Genomic DNA, 20,680 nt, shown 5'->3' on the forward strand with positions numbered 1-20,680 from the left:
GAAATTCAAAATGGTTTTCCTTGTTTGGAGAAACAAGCGGACTACAATTCAACAAACAAACGTGAGAAAGTTATGATGTTTATGTAGTTACTTACCAAGAACATCTAAATTATATTCAAGTAACCAGACCAAGGCTTGTCACAACTTTTGAGCATGTTTGGAAATTCAAAGTTGAAAAAATATCACACGCCCTAACAACAGCATCCTCAACTTATGACCGCAACTGAAACCAGAATTTCCGTTGCTAAGTGAGGCAAGGGAGTCCTAGCTGAATGTCTACGAATGTCCTCTTGGATGAGAAGCGAAGTGTCTTCAAAGAAGAACCAGAAAGTCCAGTTGCCTCTGGCACCTTTGAGTCCTGACTGATTTAATGATCGCTTGTGCCACAATTGTTAAATGAATCACAACAGTTGTTAAGTGAGTCATGTAGTCATTAAGCAAACTGGCCTTCCCCGCTGACTTTATTCATGGGAAGCTGCCTGGGAAGATTACCAAAAGGTGATCTCACGACCCTGGGAAAGTGCAACCACCCACACACACATCCCAGATGCCAAGCGCCTGAGTTTGTACGAGATGTGTGGACTTCAGCTCCCAGAATTCTCCAGCATGGCTGGAGAAGTCCAAACCAGCGGTGGGATTCAAAATATTTTACTACTGGGCCCGTGGGCGTGGCTTGGTGGGCGTGGCAGGGATACTGCAAAATCCCCATTCCCTCCCCACCTCACTAACCTGCTTTCCAGCTCCACTCTCCTGTGCAGGGCAACCAAAGGAGGCCCAGCCAATCAGCTGGGACTTGATGGGAGGCAGAGAAGAGATGGGGTTGGCGGGGCCAGTCAGAGATGGGATTTGCTGGTTCTCCGAACTATTCAAAATTTCCACTACCGGTTCTCCAGAACTGGTCAGAACCTGCTGAACACCACCTCTGGTCCAAACATCTTAAAGTTGCCAATGTTAAGAAACACTGAATTTTAACCTTATTACTTTACAAAGTTGTATTAGCATATATAATCATTTCAAAACAAAACAAAGCTATATATAAGTACTACTACTGCTATATAGGTGGAGTAAACTTATGAATGAAAGAACTTTCACATTTACAACACCATAAAAAAACTCGCAAACATCCAGCTTTAAAAAAAAAAACTTTGGGGGATCCAGTAAACACAAGTGAGTATTTTTTTTTAAATCAGTTAATTTCATTTTTAAGTCATAAGTAGTGTATGTTGTGTTTAACGCCTGGGCCCATTGATTCTCCAGAATTTGATATACTGGCTCTTAATTCCACAATTCACTAATATTAATCTTTATTTTACTTTTAATTCCTTATAAAGTAAGACAGTTGTTTAGTGCTTATGCACTGCATCTTTTAAGGATCTCAAAACAGCAGGTATCTTGGAGGCTGCTAAAGCACCTATACTGCACTATATAGTTAATACATATTCTAGCTGTATATATTGTCAAATTAATGTTGTAGAGAAATCAAATTCAAAATGCATCTTTCAATGTCTTTAAAAGAACCATTAACGGAACGACTGATTTAAAGTATTGATTCCTTTTTGGCCCAAGTGTTCCAGCAAAACATCTTCCCCGCTATTTTCAAATCTGTATTATCCTAATTTATGTGATTTGCAATCAAATTACAACTGCTTCTTTGTCAATGACCAAATATGTCTGACAACTTCAAAGCTAGGAACTTTCAATATGTTTTGAGCCAGGATTTCTCTCCAGAAGGGAACATTCATCAAAGTATTTTTTCTAAAAGAATATTGATTTTAAAATAAAGCCCCAAGGATATTATTGAAAACCTGGTAAATTAAAGTCAACTTCATTATGAAGTGGCTTTAGTTTGGCCGTATCTAACGGTTTAGTTTACCCTAATAAATGTTTTCGCTAACTTAATGTTTTTAAAGTATCTTCTTTGCAGGTTATGCTCAAAAACATGAATCATTGGAGAATCGGAGAACAATTTCTGTTAAGAAGTGTTTGCACAGTGCATTTGTGGGAAGCAAACAAGACACTTCAAGTCAAGTGTTGGCCAACGCCTCTTAAAGAAAACTTGTGTGCAACCCTCAATAGCCAAACCCGGTTCAAAGGTTAAGAAAACTATTTTTCCAAAGTTGACTAAATCACTCAGTCAGTTGCAACTTCCTGGTGTTTTGCCCCCATTTCTCAACGAAGAGTTTCGTTGTGATGTTTGCAAGGTGTGACTGTTGCAATGACACACAGCAACCTGGTTGCATTAACAAAGGGATACAACCAAGATCAAGGGAGGTACTAATACCACTCTATAAAGCCTTAGTAAGATCACACCTACAGTACTGCATCCAGTTTTGGTCACCACACTACAAAAAAGATGTTGAGACTCTAGAAAGAGAAGAGCAACCAGGATGATGAGGGGACTGGAGACTAAAACATATGATGAATGGTTGCAGGAACTGGACATGGCTAGTCTAGTGAAGAGAAGGACCAGGGGAAACATGAGAGCAGTCTTCCAATATCTGAGGGGCTGCCACAGAGAGGAGGAAGGGGTCAAGCTATTTTCCAAAGCACCTTTGAAGGCCAGACAAGGAATAATGGATGGAAACTGATCAAGGAGAGGTTCAACCTAGAAATAAGGAGAAATTTTCTAACAGTGACAACAATCAACCAGTGGAACAGAAGTTGCCTTCAGAAGCTGTGGGAGCTTCATCCCTGGAGGCTTTCAAGAAGAGATTGGACTGACATCTGTCAGAAATGGTGTAGGGTCCCTTCCAATCCGTTAAATCTGTTAAATTGGTTGGCTCAGCTTTGCTTTAAGTCATGGTATGCTAGAATATAGGTTGTCAACTGATCCACAAGCTGCCCCAAATATATAAAGCATATCAGGAAGTCCTTGACATAACAACTATTTGTTTAATTGGAAGCACTGAAAAAGTGACTTATGACCAGTTTTTCACCTTTATGACTGTTGCAGTATCCCCAACGTCACATGATCAAACTTTGGGTGCTTGGCAACCGACATCTATATGTAGTCCTCGCCTTACAACAGTTCACTTAGTGACTGAACTGAAAAAAGTGACTTATGACCATTTTTCACATTTATGACCGTTGCAGCATGAGTGGTGCGGTGGCCTAGAGGTGGAGTTCTCACCTCACAATCAGGAGGCTGTGAGTTTGATCCTAGGTAAAGACAGATACTTCTCTCTCTGTGCACAGAGAACGTATCTGCTGCACAAAAGTCCGTATCGGCAACAGGAAGGGCGTCCGGCCAGTAAACACTCAGCTCCATCCAGTTACCCAGATGATGACCCCTATGGCGGCAGCATCCCTATGGCCATGTGATCAAAATGCAAACACTTGGCAACTGCCTCATATTTAGGACGGTTGCAATGTCCTGGGATCGTGTGATCCTCTTTTGTGATCTTCTGACAAGCAAAGTCAACAGGGAAGCCAGATTCACTTAACAGCTGTGTTACTAAGCTAACAACTGCAGCAATTCACTTAACAACTGTGAAAAGAAAGGGCGTAAAATGGGGCAAAACTCACTTAACAAATGTCTCACTTAGCAACATCAATTCGGGGCTCAATTGCAGTCGTAAGTCAAAGACTACCTGTATGAGGACCGGTGATGAATCACTTTTTTCAGTGCCATCGTAATTTCAAACGGTCACTACATAAATGGTTGTAAATTGAGGACCATCCGTAGTTTGCAGTAAAGAAACTTTTCATTTGATCCTTTTTTTAAAAAAAATTAAAAATATCAGATGGGGCATAAAACCAAGCAAATGTGAAGGAAGCACAGGTAAGATTCAGACTCTCTGCTTTTCAAGAAGTAAAACCAGGAAAGGTTACTCTCTCTGCGTGCCACTCAAAACCCACGGGCCATTTTCTATTATTTTGCACTCTCCGGAAGAACATCTGGGCCTATTACATAAACCCATTAACAGTTAATTTTCCACGACAACTCCCTTCGTTCCTCTGCGCCAAGTACTGAATTTCTCTAAATTGCAGCATAATGCCAGCAGAATTTATACCAGGGTCGATGAGCCACTAGAATGAATGTTTTCCTAATCTTGTGGGCTTTTGTAACTACATTAAAGGTAAAGGTTCCCGTCGCACATACTACGTGTTAGTCGTCTCCGGCTCTAGGGGGCGGTGCTCATCTCTGTTACAAAGCCGAAGAGCCAGCGCTGTCCGAAGACGTCTCCGTGGTCATGTGGCCTGCATGACTAAACACCGAAGGCACAGCAGGGAACGCCGTTCCCTTCCCACCAAAGGGGTCCCTATTTTTCTACTTGCATTTTTTTTTTACATGCTTTCGAACTGCTAGGTTGGCAGGAGTTGAGACAAGGAACGGGAGCTCACTCCGTTATGCAGTACCAGGGGTTCGAACCGCTGAACTGCCAACCTTTCTGATCGACAAGCTCAGCATCTTAGCCGCTGAGCCACCGCGTCCTTTTTAACAATGGCACATTAATTTCTGGATCATGTGGTTCAAGAAATTTGCAAAAAGATTCCCCAGTGTTTATTTTATTTTGTTTATTTATTTGTCAAGCGATTATAAGATAACAGGTATAAGTATAAACATAGTTACGAATACATGAAATGGATACAAATAAAAGGGAACATTAGGACAGGGACGGCAGGTATGTTGGTGTGCTTATGCACGCCCCCTACAGACCTCTTAGGAAAAGGGCGAGGTCAACAGTGGACAGTCTAAGGTTAAGGTGTTCTGGAGCACCTGGTTGCCTTTGAACCCAAAACACAGCATAATAAGGGTAGTCTTCACCTTATGTCCATAACTGAGCCCAGAATTGCAGTTGTAAGTCATGCTGGTTATTACCTGGACCACCACTCCTTTTTAAAGTCATGCCGATCATTAATTGGAACATCACTCCTTTTTAAACTAGTTCTGCCGGTCGTGTGACCACGGAGACATCTTCTGACAGCACTGGCTCTGGTACATATGCACAAGGGGAACCTTGTACCTTTACCTAAAAAGGAGCATGCAACCTCAGGAAAAGACACCTATCCAGACACCACATCCAACAGGTGCCTCTTGCATGTTGCCTGTTCCAGAACCGTCTCTTTTTTCTGGAAACCACAACGTTGCACAGTCCTAAACGACAACCTATTGCCGTGGTTCATGTTCCTCAAACTGCTGTTCTTGAGAAATATTTAGCAAAAAAGGAAAAACTGAAAAACAAATATTCCGAGAGTAAAATCTTCCTACGCCTTCTTTCCGTATCCTTGAGATTATTCAAGGCCTTCCACAACTCCAATACAGGTAATCCTCAACTTACAACCACAATGGAGCCTTAAAAAAAAACCTGTCTGACATGGTTGTTAAGGTGAATTATGTCTCATTTTTACAACCCTGCTTGCCACCGTTTGTTAAGCGAATCACTTCAGTTGTTAAGTTAGCAACAACTAAGTGGATCTGGCTTCCCGGCTGATTTTGGTTGACCGAAGGTCACAAAAAGAGAATCACATGACTCCAGCATACTACTACGACGGTCATAAGTACGTTCCAGTTGCCAAGCGCCTGAATTTTGAGCACGTGACCAGGGGGATCTGGCAACCGTCGTGTGAAAAATAGTCACGAGTCACTTTTTTTCAGTTTGTTATAACTTTAAACAGACATTAAATGAGGGTTTTCTGCAGATTCTGGGACAGCTTTGTTCCCTAGGACCCTGATGGCGAACTAATCCACTGCGCATCCGGGCGCACCTCCCGCCAGCCAGCTGATTGTCGGGTATTTGCCGCGCATGCACAGGGGGCGGGGCACGCACAGGAGACATGTGCACATTTATGGGGTGTGGAGGGAGGCGTGCGGGCATGTGCAGAGGTACGCAGTGCACACAGGGGAGTGCATGCATGCACAGGGGGATGGGGGATGGGTGCAGGCATGTATGCGCGCATTATGGGTGCAGGCATGTATGCGCGCACACACACACACCTTCGGCATGCAACGACGACAAGGTTACTGCATCACTGTACGTGCATCATTTTGTATTCCTTTCTTTATTTTGTCATGTTTATGCAGTGCACATTGGAGGTGTTGGGACTCTTCTGCTTCAGATGATACCCAAACAACTGTTATGCCATTTCTTGGAATATTTGCCCAAATTTTCTCTTTACAAAAAGGTGGAACAAGAAGAGCGGGAGCTGCATGCAAGGAAATTTCGTTTTAGCGGATGCAGATTAGTGTACATTTAAAGCAGTGGTGGGATTCAATTTTTTTTTTGCTACCGGTTCTGTGGCTGTGGCTTGGTGCATGTAGCAGGGGAAGGAAGGATACTGCAGAACCTCCAGTCCGAGATGGCATTTGCCGGTTCTCTGAACTACTCAACATTTCCACTACCGGTTCTCCAGAACTGGTCAGAACCTGCTGAATACCACCTCTGATACACGTGCTACAAGCAGTATCTAAACAAACAGCCATTACAGCAGGAAAGAAACTCAAGGGACCAACAAACACTCTAGCAGGGCCTCCTCTTATTACGCAGGCTCTTAAAGGGATAACAGCCAAAGACTTTCTATTCCTATCATTGCATCAGCTGGTCAGCTCTTAAACTATCACCTTGGAGTGGGGGGGGGATGAGGTTCCAGAGAGAGGGAACAACCCAGTGGTGGGATTCAAATTTTTTACCACCGGTTCTGTGGACTTGGTGGGCGTGGTAGGGGAAGGGTACTGTAAAATCTCCAGTCAGAGGTAGCATTTGCCGGGTCTCCGAACTACTCAACTTTTCCACTACCGGTTCTCCAGAACTGGTCAGAAGACCACCTCTGATTTAAAGTGAATAATTTAAAGTTATTCTTAATCAGGCCCACCAAATGGGCAGCCCCGTGGGCTGGATGTGTCACGCCCAGGCTATGCCCACCCCAATTCCGCAAAGGCAAAACAACCACGACACCACAATACATCACGATGCACCCCACGACGCAATCCAGTGTCCTAACTCTAATGTTGTAAGTTGAGGACTACCGGCACAACTTTTATCTAGAATATGCTGGAGTTTATGCCAGTTGTAAGGCAGTGGGGGCAAACCTTTTTTTGCCTATAATTGCGCGCGCGCTCGTGCACCATTACCCAGAAGGCAATGCATGCTGGACCCCCCCCCAACACCCCCTGCACCTGCGTGCACAATCCCTCCACCATGCACCGCACATCTGTTCATGTGTGTGCGACCACCCATGTGCCATGCATCTCTGTGCATGCATGTGCAATCACCCCCATGCCCCATCCACCTGCACATGCACGCACGATCCCTCCACGAGCTGTGCCTCCCTGCGCATGCGCCCATGACCCCTTCACGCATGCTACATGTCTCCCACACCACCCCGCGCATTCGCATTAAATATCCAACAATCAGCTGTCAGGTGGCAGTGGCACACAGGCATGCGCAGTGGGGCTCTTCCGTGTGAGCTCTCGCGTGCTGGCAGAAGTGGCTCAGCGTGCCCCTTCTGGCATGCGTGCCATAGGTTCACCACCACGGTTATAAGGTTACAATGAAAAAAACGACCTTCGTTGCATGTGTCATGGAAAAAGTACAGGTAATCCTTGACTTACAACAGTTAATATAGCGACTATTCGAAGTTAGAACGGCATCGGAAAAAGTGACTTGTGACTGTTTTTCACACTCATGACCCTTGCAGCCGGGCTGGGTTTCTACTGGTTCTGTCCATCTCTGTAGAACCGGTAGCTCTGAAGAGCAGCAGACATAGAACCGGTTCTATGTCTGCTGATGTTTTTCCCCACCGCCCCACCTGGGCTCTTACCTGCCCTTTATTTCCTGATTTTTCAACCTCAGCTGCTTTGCGCGGCACAGCTACGGTTGAAAAAGCAGGAAAAAAGAGGTTTTTTCAACCGCTGTGCACCCGCACGCACCACTTATCAGCTGTCCAGGCAGCAAGCTGACGATTCACATGCGCACGCAAATCGTAAATCACCAAACCGATCGCTACACCAGTCCGATCCCATCCCTGGCTTCTCCTGTCGTTATTTTTATATGCACTGTTATATTCTAGATTTCATTTTTATTTCTTGTTGTATAACTTATATATGCACATACTTGTGAATCATTGCATATCTGTTTGACACAATATACACACATACACCCCCAAGCATGCCTTTTAGATTCTACAGGTAGTCCTCGACTTACTATAATTCATTTAAGGACCATTCAAAGTTACACATCACTGAAAAAAGTGACTTATGACCGTTTTTCACACTTATGACTCTTGCAGCCAGGGACTGGGTTTCTACCGGTTCTGTCTACCTCTGTAGTACCGGTAGCTCTGAAGAGCAGCAGACATAGAATCAGTTCTATGTCTGCTGCTGTTTTGGCCCACCCACCCACCTGGGCTCTTACCTGACCTTTATTTCCTGATTTTTCAGCTTCAGCTGACCGCTGCAGTTAAAAAAACAAGAAAAAAGTACTTTTTCAACGGCTGCTTCTCGAGCTGCTCAGCTGTGCAGGCACCAGGCTGATGACAATTTACAGGTGCGCTCAGCGTGCAGGGAAACACATCATAAATCACCGAACCGGTAGTTAACCCTGTCGGATCCCACCCCTGCTTGCAGCATACCCCATGGTCACGTGATCTACATTCAGATACTTGACAACTGACTCACATTTATGACGGTTGCAGTTTCCCAGTGTCCAATGATTACCTTTTGCAAATTTCTTACGAGCAAAGGAGAAGTCAGATTGACTTAACAACCCTCTTACTGACTTCACAACTGCAGTGATTCACTTAACACTGGTTAAGCAAGGTCGTAAAATGGAGCAAATGTCACTTAACAACTGTTTCGTTTAGCAACAGAAATGTTGGGCTCCATTGTGGTCGTTAAGTTGGAGATTAGCTGTAGAATAACTAGAAAAAGTCCACCGAAGTCTGGCCAGTTTAGAACGAGAGGACCAAAATCGAGGCGTTGTGTTTTACAACTCTCTTGCCAAGAGATAAAACCCCAAATCAGCTTCTTTTATTCACAGCGCATCAGTGCTGATCACCACAGAAGCAGCACCGAGGAACAAGCAGTGATTAAAATGCAGACAGAAATAGAACAATGGGTATGGAATTGAAATAGGATGCTAAGCAAATAAAATGTCTTTTTTTTCTGGAGCTCAAGACACAAGTGAGTAGGAAGCAGGAAATTACCCCATTCTGACATTTGAAGAAAAGCTTCAAGATAGATAAAAAAAAGGGAGAATATTATTCATTAATAATTCTGGGAGTTGAAGACCATCCATCTTGAAGAACTGAGGCAAGAAAAACACATATAGATTGGATGAAACCAGGCTTAACAGCAGTGACTGTGAAAAGGATCTCAGAGTCTTTGTGGACAACCAGTTAAATAGGAGCCAGCCGTGTGCAGCTGCAGTCAAAAAAGCCAATGCAATCCTAAGTTGCATTAATAGAGGGATACAATCAAGATCAAGAGAGGTACTAATACCACTCTATAAAGCCTTAGTAAGACCAAACCAAGAATACTGCATCCAGTTTTGGTTACCACACCATAAAAAAGATGTTGAGACGCTAGAAAAAGTGCAGAGAAGAGCAACCAGTATGATGAGGGGACTGGAGGCTGAAACATACAATGAACGGTTGCAGGAACTGGGCCTGGCTAGTCTAGGGAAGAGAAGGACCAGGGGAGAGATGATAGCAGCCTTCCAGTATTTGAGGGGCTGCCACAGAGAGGAGGAAGGGGTCAAGCTATTTTCCAAGACACCTGAAGGCCAGACAAGGAATAATGGATGGAAACTGAACAAGAAGAGATTAAACCTGGACATGAGGAAATTTCTGACAGTGAGAGCAATCAACAAATGGAACAGAAGTTGCTCTTGGAAGTTGTGGGAGCTTCATCATCCCTGGAGGCTGGACTGGCATTTGTCAGAACTGGTGTAGGGCTGGAGGGTTGCACTAGATGACCTACAAGGTCCCTTCCAACCCTGTTAATCTAATCTAAACCAAGTTGTTAAAACACTGCCCTGATGCAATTCATGGTGAATAAACCCAAAACTCACAACTGGGTGGGAGTATTTCACTCAACTGTGTAACACTCCCTCCGCCTTTGACTGACAAAGTGAAGAAATCTAGGGATTTAAGGTAGCCTTCACTAACAACCTACGCACGAAGAACATTCTGTTTAACTCCTGCGTGTAACCCAGAGACTAACTTTTAAAAGCAGCTAGGGTATGGAGACAGAGTACAGGTAGTCCTCATTTAGCAACAGTAATTGGGGCTGGCCATTCGGTCATTAAGTGAAGGGGTCGCTCAATAAACCCACAACTGTGTTTTCTGATCTGACCAGGTTTCCTTCATCTGACCGCCTTGTGAAGGCCATAAATGTGGAGACTGGCCGTAAAGTTACGTTTTCCAATACCATTTGTGAAGGGTCGCTAAACAAGGCAGTCACTAAACAAGAACTCCTTCTATTTACAGGACCATCTTCTCTTTCTACAAATGGCCAATTCAATCCACCTGCCAGCAAAATCAGGTTGTCTCTCATTTTTCCCTTTTTTTCACTTCGTCCTTCCCCGATTTTTCCCTTTTAAATTCTTTTTTCTCTTTGTGTTTTAGGACTTGCAAACATCCAGCGACCATTCGAAGTTACAACAGCACTGGAAAAAGTGACTTGTGACCATTTTTCACGCTTACGACCGTTTTTCACGCTTACAATCCTCATGGTCACATGATCAAAATCCAGACACATAGCAAGTGGTTCATACTTACGACGGTCGCCATGTCCCAGGGTCACATAATCCCCTTTTGCGACCTTTTGACAATATCAGGGCTCCGACGATCCACCCCCATTCGAATCATGTGTCTGTCTCTAGCTACATCTCTCAGAGTTTGAAAAAAAGATTTATTGGGAGTGAACATGCCAGCATTACCTGGGTGCAGCTGACTCTGAGACACATCATTCTTCTCATCCTTGACCCTAGTCTTCCCCCACCTCCTGGATGTAACTACATAGCCAAAAAGGCACTAAGAACTGTAAACCTAATCCTGCGTAGCTTTTTCTCTGGTAATATCACGCTACTAACTACAGCATACAAAACATTTGCTAGACCAATACTCGAATACAGCTCATCAGTCTGGAACCCACGTTACGTATCTGATATTAGCACAGCTAAGAAAGTCCAGAAATATTTCACAAGAAGAGTTCTCCACTCCTCTACTCGTTGCAGAATACCTTATGCCACCAGACTCGAAATTCTAGACCTAGAAAACCTAGAACTTTGCCGCCTTTGGTCCAATCTAAGTATGTAAGTATAGTATATAAAATTATACATTGTAATGTCCTACTTGTCAATGAATACTTCAGCTTCAACCATAACAACACAAGAGCAAACAATAGATACAAACTCAAGGTTAACCGCACCAAACTTGATTGCAGGAAATAGGACATCAGCAACAGAGTGGTCAATGTCTGGAATACTCTACCTGACTCTGTGGTTTCTTCCCCAAATCCCAAAAATTTTAACCTTAGACTGTCTACTATTGACCTCACCCCTTTCCTAAGAGGTCTGTAGGGGGCGTGCATAAGCGCACCAACGTGCCTACCGTCCCTGTCCTATTGTTTCTTTTATTTTTCTTATATGTATCCATTTCATATATTCATAACTATGTTTATACTTATACCTGTTATCTTATATTGGCTGGACAAAATAAATAAATAAAATAAATATTCCCCAATGGGACACATCCATAGCCAAGAGTCATCAGTTGTGCTCTCCAGTAATAATCTTGTGCGCCAGAAGCTTCGGCCGCCTAGCAATTATCTATGAAAACATTTAAGGCATGCATTACTTCTCCCCCTCTCTTTCTGCTGACAACTCTAAAAAACCAGAAGAATAATTCTGAGTTGATACCAGATTCATTTAACAGCCGAGTTACTAACAACTGCAGTGGTTCACTTAGCAACTGTGGCAAAAAAAGGACTTAAAACAGGGCAAAACTCACTTAACAGCTGTCTTGTTTACAAATGGGAATTTGGGGTTCAGTTGTGGTAAGGTAAGGACTACCTAGATTTTATTCTTCGTTGAATCTCCAGAAAGTCGGGGAAGAAAAAGTAAATGCAAAGATTGGTCACTAAGTTGCTTTTCGATCAACAGTAGTTGGTCACAAAATGAGGACTACTTGTATGCGATTACCATATCACTTCACATCAAGTCCCCAGAAGACGCTCCGGGCATGAAAACAACCCAGGTTTCAAAGCCACCCAATAAGAAATTCTGGTAATGCAAAGTCAATACTGAAACCAAGACAAAACTATATCTGATTCTTCCTTTCAGTCATGGGGTTTCTAAAATTATTTAGAAATATTTTTTCTGTTTTTCCCTCTAACAAACTGTGCTTAAGGCTACAGATAGTCCTCAAGTTACGACCACAATTGACCCCAACATTTCTGTTGCTGAGGACTTCTTTAAATGAGTTTTGCCCCATCGTACGACCGGGTTTTCTTTTGCCAGAGTTGTTAAGTGAATCAATGCCATTGTTAAATGAGTAACCCCGGTTGTTAAGTGAATCTGGCTTCCCCTGTCGTCTTTGCTTGTCAGAAGGTTGCAAAAGGGGATCACATGACCCCCCGGGACATAGTAACGGTCATAAGTATGAACCAGTTGCCAAGCATTTGAATTTTGATCCCCTGATCATGGGGAGGCTCAAAGGTCATGTGAAAATTGGTCCTAAGTCCTTTTTATTCCAGTGCTGTTGTAACTTTGAAACGTCACTAAATGAACTATTGTAAGTCAAGGATTACCTGTATTCCATTTTCTGTTTTAAAGAGCCCCTAAGAAGCTAAGGCTTTGGCCGGGACAAGAACATTCAGCATGCACAATCTTTTGCTTCTTTCCAAATTTTACATACAGCGTTTTTAACGCTCAGAACAATGCCATAGAGCCCTGCACACCAGCACAACTAGACACAAGGACAGTGTTTTCCCAAACACCGTCACTCTGCTGAACAAATAATTCCCTCAACCCTGTCCAACTATTTACAAAGTCTGCAGTACTATTACTATTAATCTTCTCATCACTCCTTATCACCCATCCCCTCCCACTTGCGACTGTATGACGGTAACTTTGTCGCTTGTATCCTAACGGTTTTTATTCGCTTTCCTAGTATGATTTGATTGCTTATTGTACCCTATGACTATCATTAAGTGTTGTATCTGATGATTCTTGACTCTTGACAAATGTATTTCTTTTATGTACACTGAGAGTTATTTGCACCTTGACAAATTCCATGTGTGTCCAATCACACTTGGCCAATAAAGAATTCTATCCTATCCTATCCTGTCCTATCCTATTCCTATTCTGCATTCTGCATTCTATTCTATTCTATTCTATTCTATTCTATTTTCTATTCTATTCTCTATCCCGTTCCATCCCCATCCCATTCTATTTAAATTACATTCCTATATCGTTCTATTCTATTGTACCCTATGACTATTATTAAGTGTTGTACCTGATGATTCTTGACTCTTGACAAATGTATCTTTTCTTTTTATGTACACCAGGATCATTTGCACCAAGACAAATTCCTTGTGTGTCCAATCACACTTGGCCAATAAAAAGAATTCTTTCTTCTATCTTAAGTTTCAATATTTTAATTTTTCTACCGCCCTGCAAGGGGGACGTTCTGTTTCTAAATTTGATCAGAATCATAAAATAAAAACAACGGAGGATTCGAATTTCACTCGGGTTCAAGTGAAAGGATCTTTCTCGCAGACCTTTTCAAAGTCAGGATCCGATCACCTCCTTCCGCCTTGCCACCCCGAGAAGCCACCAAGAAAGCAGAGGACAAAGACTGAGTAAAACTCAGACTCGCCCCTTTCCCGAAGACCCAACAGCTGTCGACCAAACGGGCTTCTTCTTCGCCACGCGTTCCCGTCCCTCCTTGGCATCCCAGCTGCCAGCTTGCCAGTTCCTCTTCCGAAATACGGCACCCGGAGCAGGATGAAGGAAAACACCCCATCTCTTTTTAGCCCACAAGCTGCCCACAAGGCCACATGCCAGGCGAACTGAGCAACACCCATGTGATGCCTGATACATATTGCTAAACACGCCGGAGTCCCAAAGCCAAAACAAAACAGAACACGACCCCTTTTAAGGATACGCCAAGAGAATGCCGGAAGCCTTTTTAAAATACTTGAACAGAGTCGTGCTAAAGAGGACCAAAAAACCCACCAATACCCTAGAGCGGCATAAGCTCTTAGTGAGGTGCTAATTTACTACAGGCAGGCAGGAAAGCTGCCAAAACAGACCTCCAATCTCAGCTTTCCTTTCTTTTATTACTTTATACAGGTAGCCCTCGACGTACAACAGTTTGTTTAGTGACTGTTCAAGGCGACTTGCAACTGTTTTTCACACTTACGACCGTTGCCACATTCCCATGGTCACATGGTCACATAACAGCTGTGGCAAGGTAGGTCGTAAAATGGGGCAAGATTCACTTAACCAATGTCCCGCCTAGCAACAAAAAATGTGGGCTTAACTGTGGTCGTAAGTTGAGGATTTCCTATCTATCTATCTATCTATCTATCTATCTATCTATCTATCTATCTATCTATCTATCTATCTCTAACTACCTACTTACCAGACCTACATCCCTATCATCTGTCTGTCTGTCTGTCTATCCCTCTATCTATCCATCCATCCATCCAAGCTTTAAAAAAACCGTTGTGTTGGATCTCCACTTTGCAAAACGCTAAAAATGGGGACGTTGAAAGCAACTCTTCTCAAGCTTAGCTATTTTAAGCTGGATGGACTTCAACTCCCAGGATCCCCCCAACCCCTAACAAGCCAGCTGCGCTATGAATTCTGGGAATGGAAGTCCACCCAGCTTAAAGTTGCTGAAATGGAGAAACGTTGATTTAAAGGCTCGCAATCCATTACTTAACCGTAAGCTTCTAAACAGCACCGGGGACAAATCTGCCTTATCCCCCAATAGATGGGTTGGTTGGGACTCCCTTCACCCTCTGTTGGTGCTATGCTGGTAGTGGATGATGGGATTGAATTCCGGCCCAGTAAAGGAACGTGATAACATTGGGTCCAGTGAATGCTTCTTGTAGCCTTTTTGTCCTGTTCCCACCACCGTAATTCCGGGAGGAAAATGAATGTTTCTTCCCACTGTTCTCCCCCACCCTCCCAGTAATCCTGGGGAATCCCCACAGGGCAGGCATCCGGTACTTACCCAGGGTGAATTCCCATTGTTCATTCCCAAGAGATCGTTCGGGAAGCACTTCTAAATCTAGCATTGGTTTAAGCAGAATGGCCCGGGTACCCTGCGCTGGTCCCCGATGCGAACCGTAGTTTGTCCTGATAAGAGGGAGAGAAAGGTTGGGTTAGCCTCCCTACTCACGTTCAGGTCTCGCCCCAAAGCCACGGGGTGCTCTCCCCACCACCACTTGGAGAGCGTCCCTTCACACACACACACACACACCCCAAATTCCCATTTCTGTCCTGGGAATCCCTTGGCTCCTTAAGATCCCTATTGAAAAGAGCGGGAGGAAATCCCCAAGCCCTCTCAAGAGGCGGTATCTTGCAGCAGGCAGGCGAATCCCATAATATTCCTCTCCTTCCCAGATACTCAAACACAGGGATTGCGTTCACAAGTGACAGGCAGATCATCTGGGTTTGTTTGTTTGTTTCCTCTTCTTCCTCCCCCCCCCCTTTTGTCCCTCTGCCAGGAGTCAAAGTGAGTCTAATCGATTCATCGCCTGCCTGCCAAAGTTTGGGACGATCTTTTTCCCAGTCCTGGACATGCCCTGAAACCAGAGAGGGGTTTCCCCAAGAGGCCAAAAATCCCCAAACCCCACCAATGGGCCTAAAATGCTTGGCGGTGACGTTCACACAACCGCCCGCTGGTCGTGTGAACCCACAAGTCCACAAGTCTTGTGCGAACGCAGAGAAAGGGGCAGATTCCACACACCCCTGGGGATGTTCAGGGAGAAGAGGTGCGACTGGCCATCTTCAAAAAGTTATGCAACTCCCTACCCCCTCCCCTCAAAAAAGATAGTGTTGGAATACAGGTCCCAGCAGCCTGGCAGAGAGAGTGAGAGAGAGAAAGAGAGGGGCAGAGAAAGAAGGGGAGAGATATAAAGGGAGAGGGAGGAGGGAAAGAAAGGGGAGAGAGAGAGGGAGAGAAAAGAGAGAGGGAGAAAGAGAGGGAGAGAGAAAGGGGAGAGGGAGGAGGGAAAGAAAGGGGAGAGAGAGGGAGGGAGAGAAAGAGAGAGGGAGAAAGAGAGGGGCAGAGAGGGGGAGGTGGGAGAGAGAGAAAGGGGAGAGAAAGAAGGGGAGAGAGTTAAAGGAGAGGGAGAAAGAGAGGAGAGAGAGAAAGGGGAGAGGGAGGAGGGAAAGAAAGGGGAGAGAAGGAGGGAGAGAAAGAGAGAGAAAAGGAGAGGGAGAAAGAGGGAGAGAGAGAGAAAGAGGGGGAGAGAAAGAAAGGGGAAAGAGAGAGGGAGGGTGAGGGAGAGAGAGATAAAGGGAAAGGGAGAAAGGGGGGAGAGAGAGAGAGAGAGAGAGAGAAAAGGGAGGGAGAGAAGAGGATGCTGGGAATTGTAGTTCCCCACACCTGGGGGACCACTCTTCTCTCCCCTGAGAAGGAAGGAGGGAGGGGGATGCTCTCTGTGGGGGTCAATCCCCTCCGGGCCTCATTGCCTCTTAGCAGGGACAATAGCCCCCCCGCCCTCCTCTCGCCCCCACAGTGGCCCAGGAAGGGCAACCCCACCCCTTGGTTTATGTCAACAGGGGCTGCTTCACCCACGGGACCCCTGCCCCCAAAAGAGGGGCCTGCATAAGACATGGGGAGGGGGCTGCCTTTGGATCCGGAAAGACCCCCAAGCCCTGCTCCTCCGCCTAGCCTTTCCTCCCCCCCAACCAGGCGCCCTCAGGAGGCTCGGGGGCGGCTGGGAACGATAGAGGGTGCAGTGTGGGACTCGGGGGGTCCTCCCCTCCCTCCCCTCCCTCCGGAGCCCCCCGCCCCATAGGCGCTCTTTCTTGGGGGCTCCTCCTTAGCTCTGCAAAGGCGCCTGGGGAGCCAGGAGGGACCCCTCCCCGCCCTCGCCCCCGGGCGGCCTCCTCCCCGGGGGTCGCCGCTTTCCCCCGGGGGCGCCGGGCGGGGGAGGGGGCGGCGGGGCTGCGACTCACCTCACTTGGGCTGCTGCAAAAGCATGAAAATCGCCGCCGCCGCCAGCCCAGCAGGGGAGGGGAGGGGAGGGGGAGGGGGAGGGAGGCGGGAGGGGGAGGAGGAAGAGGAGGGGGAGGGAGGGGCCGCGCCTGCGCGCTGGGGGCCCGCCGCGGAGAGAGCTCCGCCCGAGCTCAGGGGCGTTTCGCTTCCGCCCGCCCTCCCGGGAGGGGAACTCTGCGCATGCTCAGAGGCGCCCCCGTCTCTTTCTACCCACCCGCCCCGTAGAAAGGAGGCTCCTTTCCCCCCCCCCTTCCAATCTCGAGTGGGGGGGGAGCCTTCTGCACGTGCTCAGGGACACCTCCGCCTCCTCCCTCCTGGGGGAGAACTCTGCACATGCTCAGATGCCATCTACCCACTGGGAACGGGACTCCTTTCCTGCAATCTCGGGGGACGGGGGGGGGGGAAGACCTTTGCAAGTGCTCAGGGACAACTAGGCCCTCCTGGGGGAGAACTCTGTATGTGCTCAGAGGCCATCCCATCTGTTCTACCCAATGGAAACGGGGTTGCTCTTTTCTTGCAATCGGGGGTGGTGGTGGGGAAAAAGACCACTCTGCACGTGCTCAGAGGCGCCCCGTCTCTTCTCCCCACCTGGAAAGGAAGCTCTCCTCCCCCCACAGTCTCGAAACAGGGGGGAGTGGGAGAAGCGCTCTCCTCGTTCTTCCCCATTGGGGTGCTGGGGAGTCCGGGGATGGGACTCCTTTTCTTGCTCCCCTGGAGGTGGATGGTGTGGCACAAGGGCAAGTGGGTGGGGACTGGTGGCACTCTTTACTCTCTCAGAGACCGCTTTGCTCCTGGCATTTCCGCCTTTGTTGGAGGGGGCTGGAAGTTGGCCCAGGAAGGAAGGAGAGAGAGGAAAGGAGGAAAGAGGAAGGGAGGAAAGAGAAAGGGAAGGGAGGGAGGAGAGAGTGGAAGGGAAGGAAGGAGAGAGTGGAAGGGAAGGAAGGAGAGAGTGGAAGGGAAGGAAGGAGAGAGTGGAAGGGAAGGAAAATATTAGAATGATAATGCAATAAGAATATTAAAGTAAAATGTGGAACCACTGAGGGAAACTAGAGAACTTTGGATGCCTTGGAAGGGGAAGCTTCTGGAGATGCAGTTCTGAATACTGTGTGAGAAACGTCAACATCAGAGTGAGAAAGACACCAGGGTGTGATGGGAGTTGTACCTATGCGCAGCAGAAGGCATTCCTCACTGAGTGAGCCCATGTGCAGAACCCCTAGCCATCAATTATCCAGATTATTAAGTACATTGGTTTCTGAACTTGGCAGCTTTAAGATGCGTGGACTTCAATCCGACGTCATGCTAGGTGGGGAATTCTGGAAATTGAACCCCCACATCTTGAAAATTGCCAGGTCCAAAAAAAACAAAAACGACCCACTGCTGTACACTTAAGAATGCAATGAAGCCACAAAAAAAAATGACTTACGGTTGAAGCTTAGCATTCTGCTGCAAAGGCCAGAAGAAACGCAAACACAACTGTTTAACCAAGGTTTTGTGTTGTGCAAGCCAGTAGAATTTTGAAAAGTAAAAGACTGATGCCATCTAGTGGCCATTCGGAATCAGCATTTAAATAACAAGAGTTGGAAGAGACCTTGGAGGTCATCTAGTCCAGTGGTCGCCAACCAGTGGGCCGGGGACCACTAATGGTCCGCAGAGAAGTGTCACCCCCCCCAAGCCCCCCCACAAAGCAATCCAGGCTGCGTGGGAACAAGGCTTGCGTTGCTTGCATTGCAAACAACACGAGGTAGTGAGGGGAGGGGGGAAAGGATGGAGGGGGGGACTGGCCCCACACGCCTGGCCTGGCCACTGGGTGGCTGCTTCTTTCTTCTGCTTTCAGTTGCATGCAAGGAAAGCAGCAAAAGTCTCCCAAACTCTGCCAGAAATGAGTCTTTGGGACCCTGCAAGGCCTCCTGCTCCAAGAGGCTGCACAAAGACTCATTTCTGGTGGAGTTTGGAGCAGAGAAAAAAAGGCTTCTGCTGCTTCTGCTGCTTTCCTTGCATGAAGCCCAAAGTCTCTCTCTCCCTCTCCCTCTCCCTGAGAACAGAGCTGGAGATGGTATCCTGCGAATCCAAATAAAGAACGATCAATCTGTAGGAAAACGGCATGGAGAATTTTCCTGCAGACTTTTTGGGGGATTTTCCCAGGATCTCTGGGATGCAGGATTTAAAATTATGAGTTTGGTGATCCCTGAGGTCCAAAAGGTTGGTGATCCCTGTTCTAGTCCAATCCCCTGCATAAGCAGAAGACTCTATACAAGGTATGTTCAACCTTGGCAACTTGAAGATCTGTTGAATCCAACTCCCAGAATTCCCCAGCCATCCATCGAAAAATAGCTGGGTGACTTTGGGCCAGTCGTTCTCTCTCAGCCAAACCCACCTCACAGGGTTGTTGTAGGGATAATGTGCAAGTAATATGTAAGGTATGTTTGCCATCCTGAGTTATAAAAATAATTCAGGTGAGATCAAATCTAAATAAAATAATAATAATAATAATACATTTCTAAGTGTTCTTTTTCTCTGTTTTGAAAGATGCTGGAGGGTTGAATACGACAGACATAGATAGGGAGCCAAGGGAGGAGTATGGGAGGCAAGCTAAAAAGAGAAGTGGAACTTCCAAGAGAATGAGAGATGATGGATAGAAAGGATCTTTTTTTAAAAAAAAAAAAAGTTTGCCTGTACTAAGAATTAGAATAGATTAAGAAATTAGAAATAGGGGGAACATTGTTATGCATATTTTTGCCTAACACATTTAAAAGTGAATGTTAGAGATTAAGATCAGATTTTGAAAAAAGATGTTATCAGGTGTGCTCAAGAATAATGTTATTACTATTAGAAGGATGTAGCAAGTACTGAATTACTGAAAAACAAAGGACTATGTGGGGATACACATATGTATAATGACATTAGGACCACGTAAATTGATTAATGCAGTAATTCTCATTTGTATCAATATTATTTTTGTATCAAAATGAATGACACTTGGACGCCACACTGTCCATGATGTCCATTGATGTATATTTAAAAATAAAAAAACTTTGTCAAAAAAGAGAAAGAAAGATAGATGCTGGAAGATGTGTGAAGGGAGGAAAGAGAAAGGAAAGGAAGGAGTAGAAGGGAGGAAGAAGAGAGAGGAAGGGAAGGAAGGAAGGAAGGAAGGAGAAATTAGAAGGGAGGAAAGAGAAAGTGGAAGGGTGGAAAGAGGGAAGGAAGGAAGAAGAGAGTGGAAGGGTGGAAAGAGAGGAAGAAAGGAGAGAGGAAGGGAAGCGAAGGAGAGGGGAAGGGAGGGAGGGAGGAGAGAGAAGAAGGCAGGGAAGAAGGGTGGGAGGGAGGAAGGAAGGAAAATATTAGAATGATAATGCAATAAGAACATTAAAGTAAAATGTGGAACCACTGAAGAAAACTAGAGAACTTTGGGGATTCACAACATTTGAGTTCATCATCCCAACCTTTGGAGAACTATGCCTGCCCTTGTCCATCCTCTGCCTTTCTCAGCCCCTTCCTC

The 20,680-nt window shown here is 45.8% G+C and overlaps 1 protein-coding gene across 1 annotated transcript in view; it reads right to left on the reverse strand.

Annotated features, from left to right (window-relative positions):
- PHAF1 (phagophore assembly factor 1) overlaps positions 1–15,342 on the reverse strand; it is a 59,476-nt gene extending 44,134 nt beyond the window's left edge. Inside the window, exon 1 of the mRNA XM_087940488.1 lies at positions 15,187–15,342. Within this exon, the coding sequence (XP_087796614.1) occupies positions 15,187–15,250 (64 nt within the window). The 5' untranslated portion in view covers positions 15,251–15,342. The remainder of the gene's footprint in view (positions 1–15,186) is intronic.
- Positions 15,343–20,680: the final 5,338 nt, after the last annotated feature.

This window comes from Pseudonaja textilis, chromosome 11, assembly GCF_049901715.1.
Source record: "Pseudonaja textilis isolate UNSWEBS1 chromosome 11, rPseTex1.2, whole genome shotgun sequence".
Classification (NCBI taxonomy): Eukaryota; Metazoa; Chordata; class Lepidosauria; order Squamata; family Elapidae; genus Pseudonaja; species Pseudonaja textilis.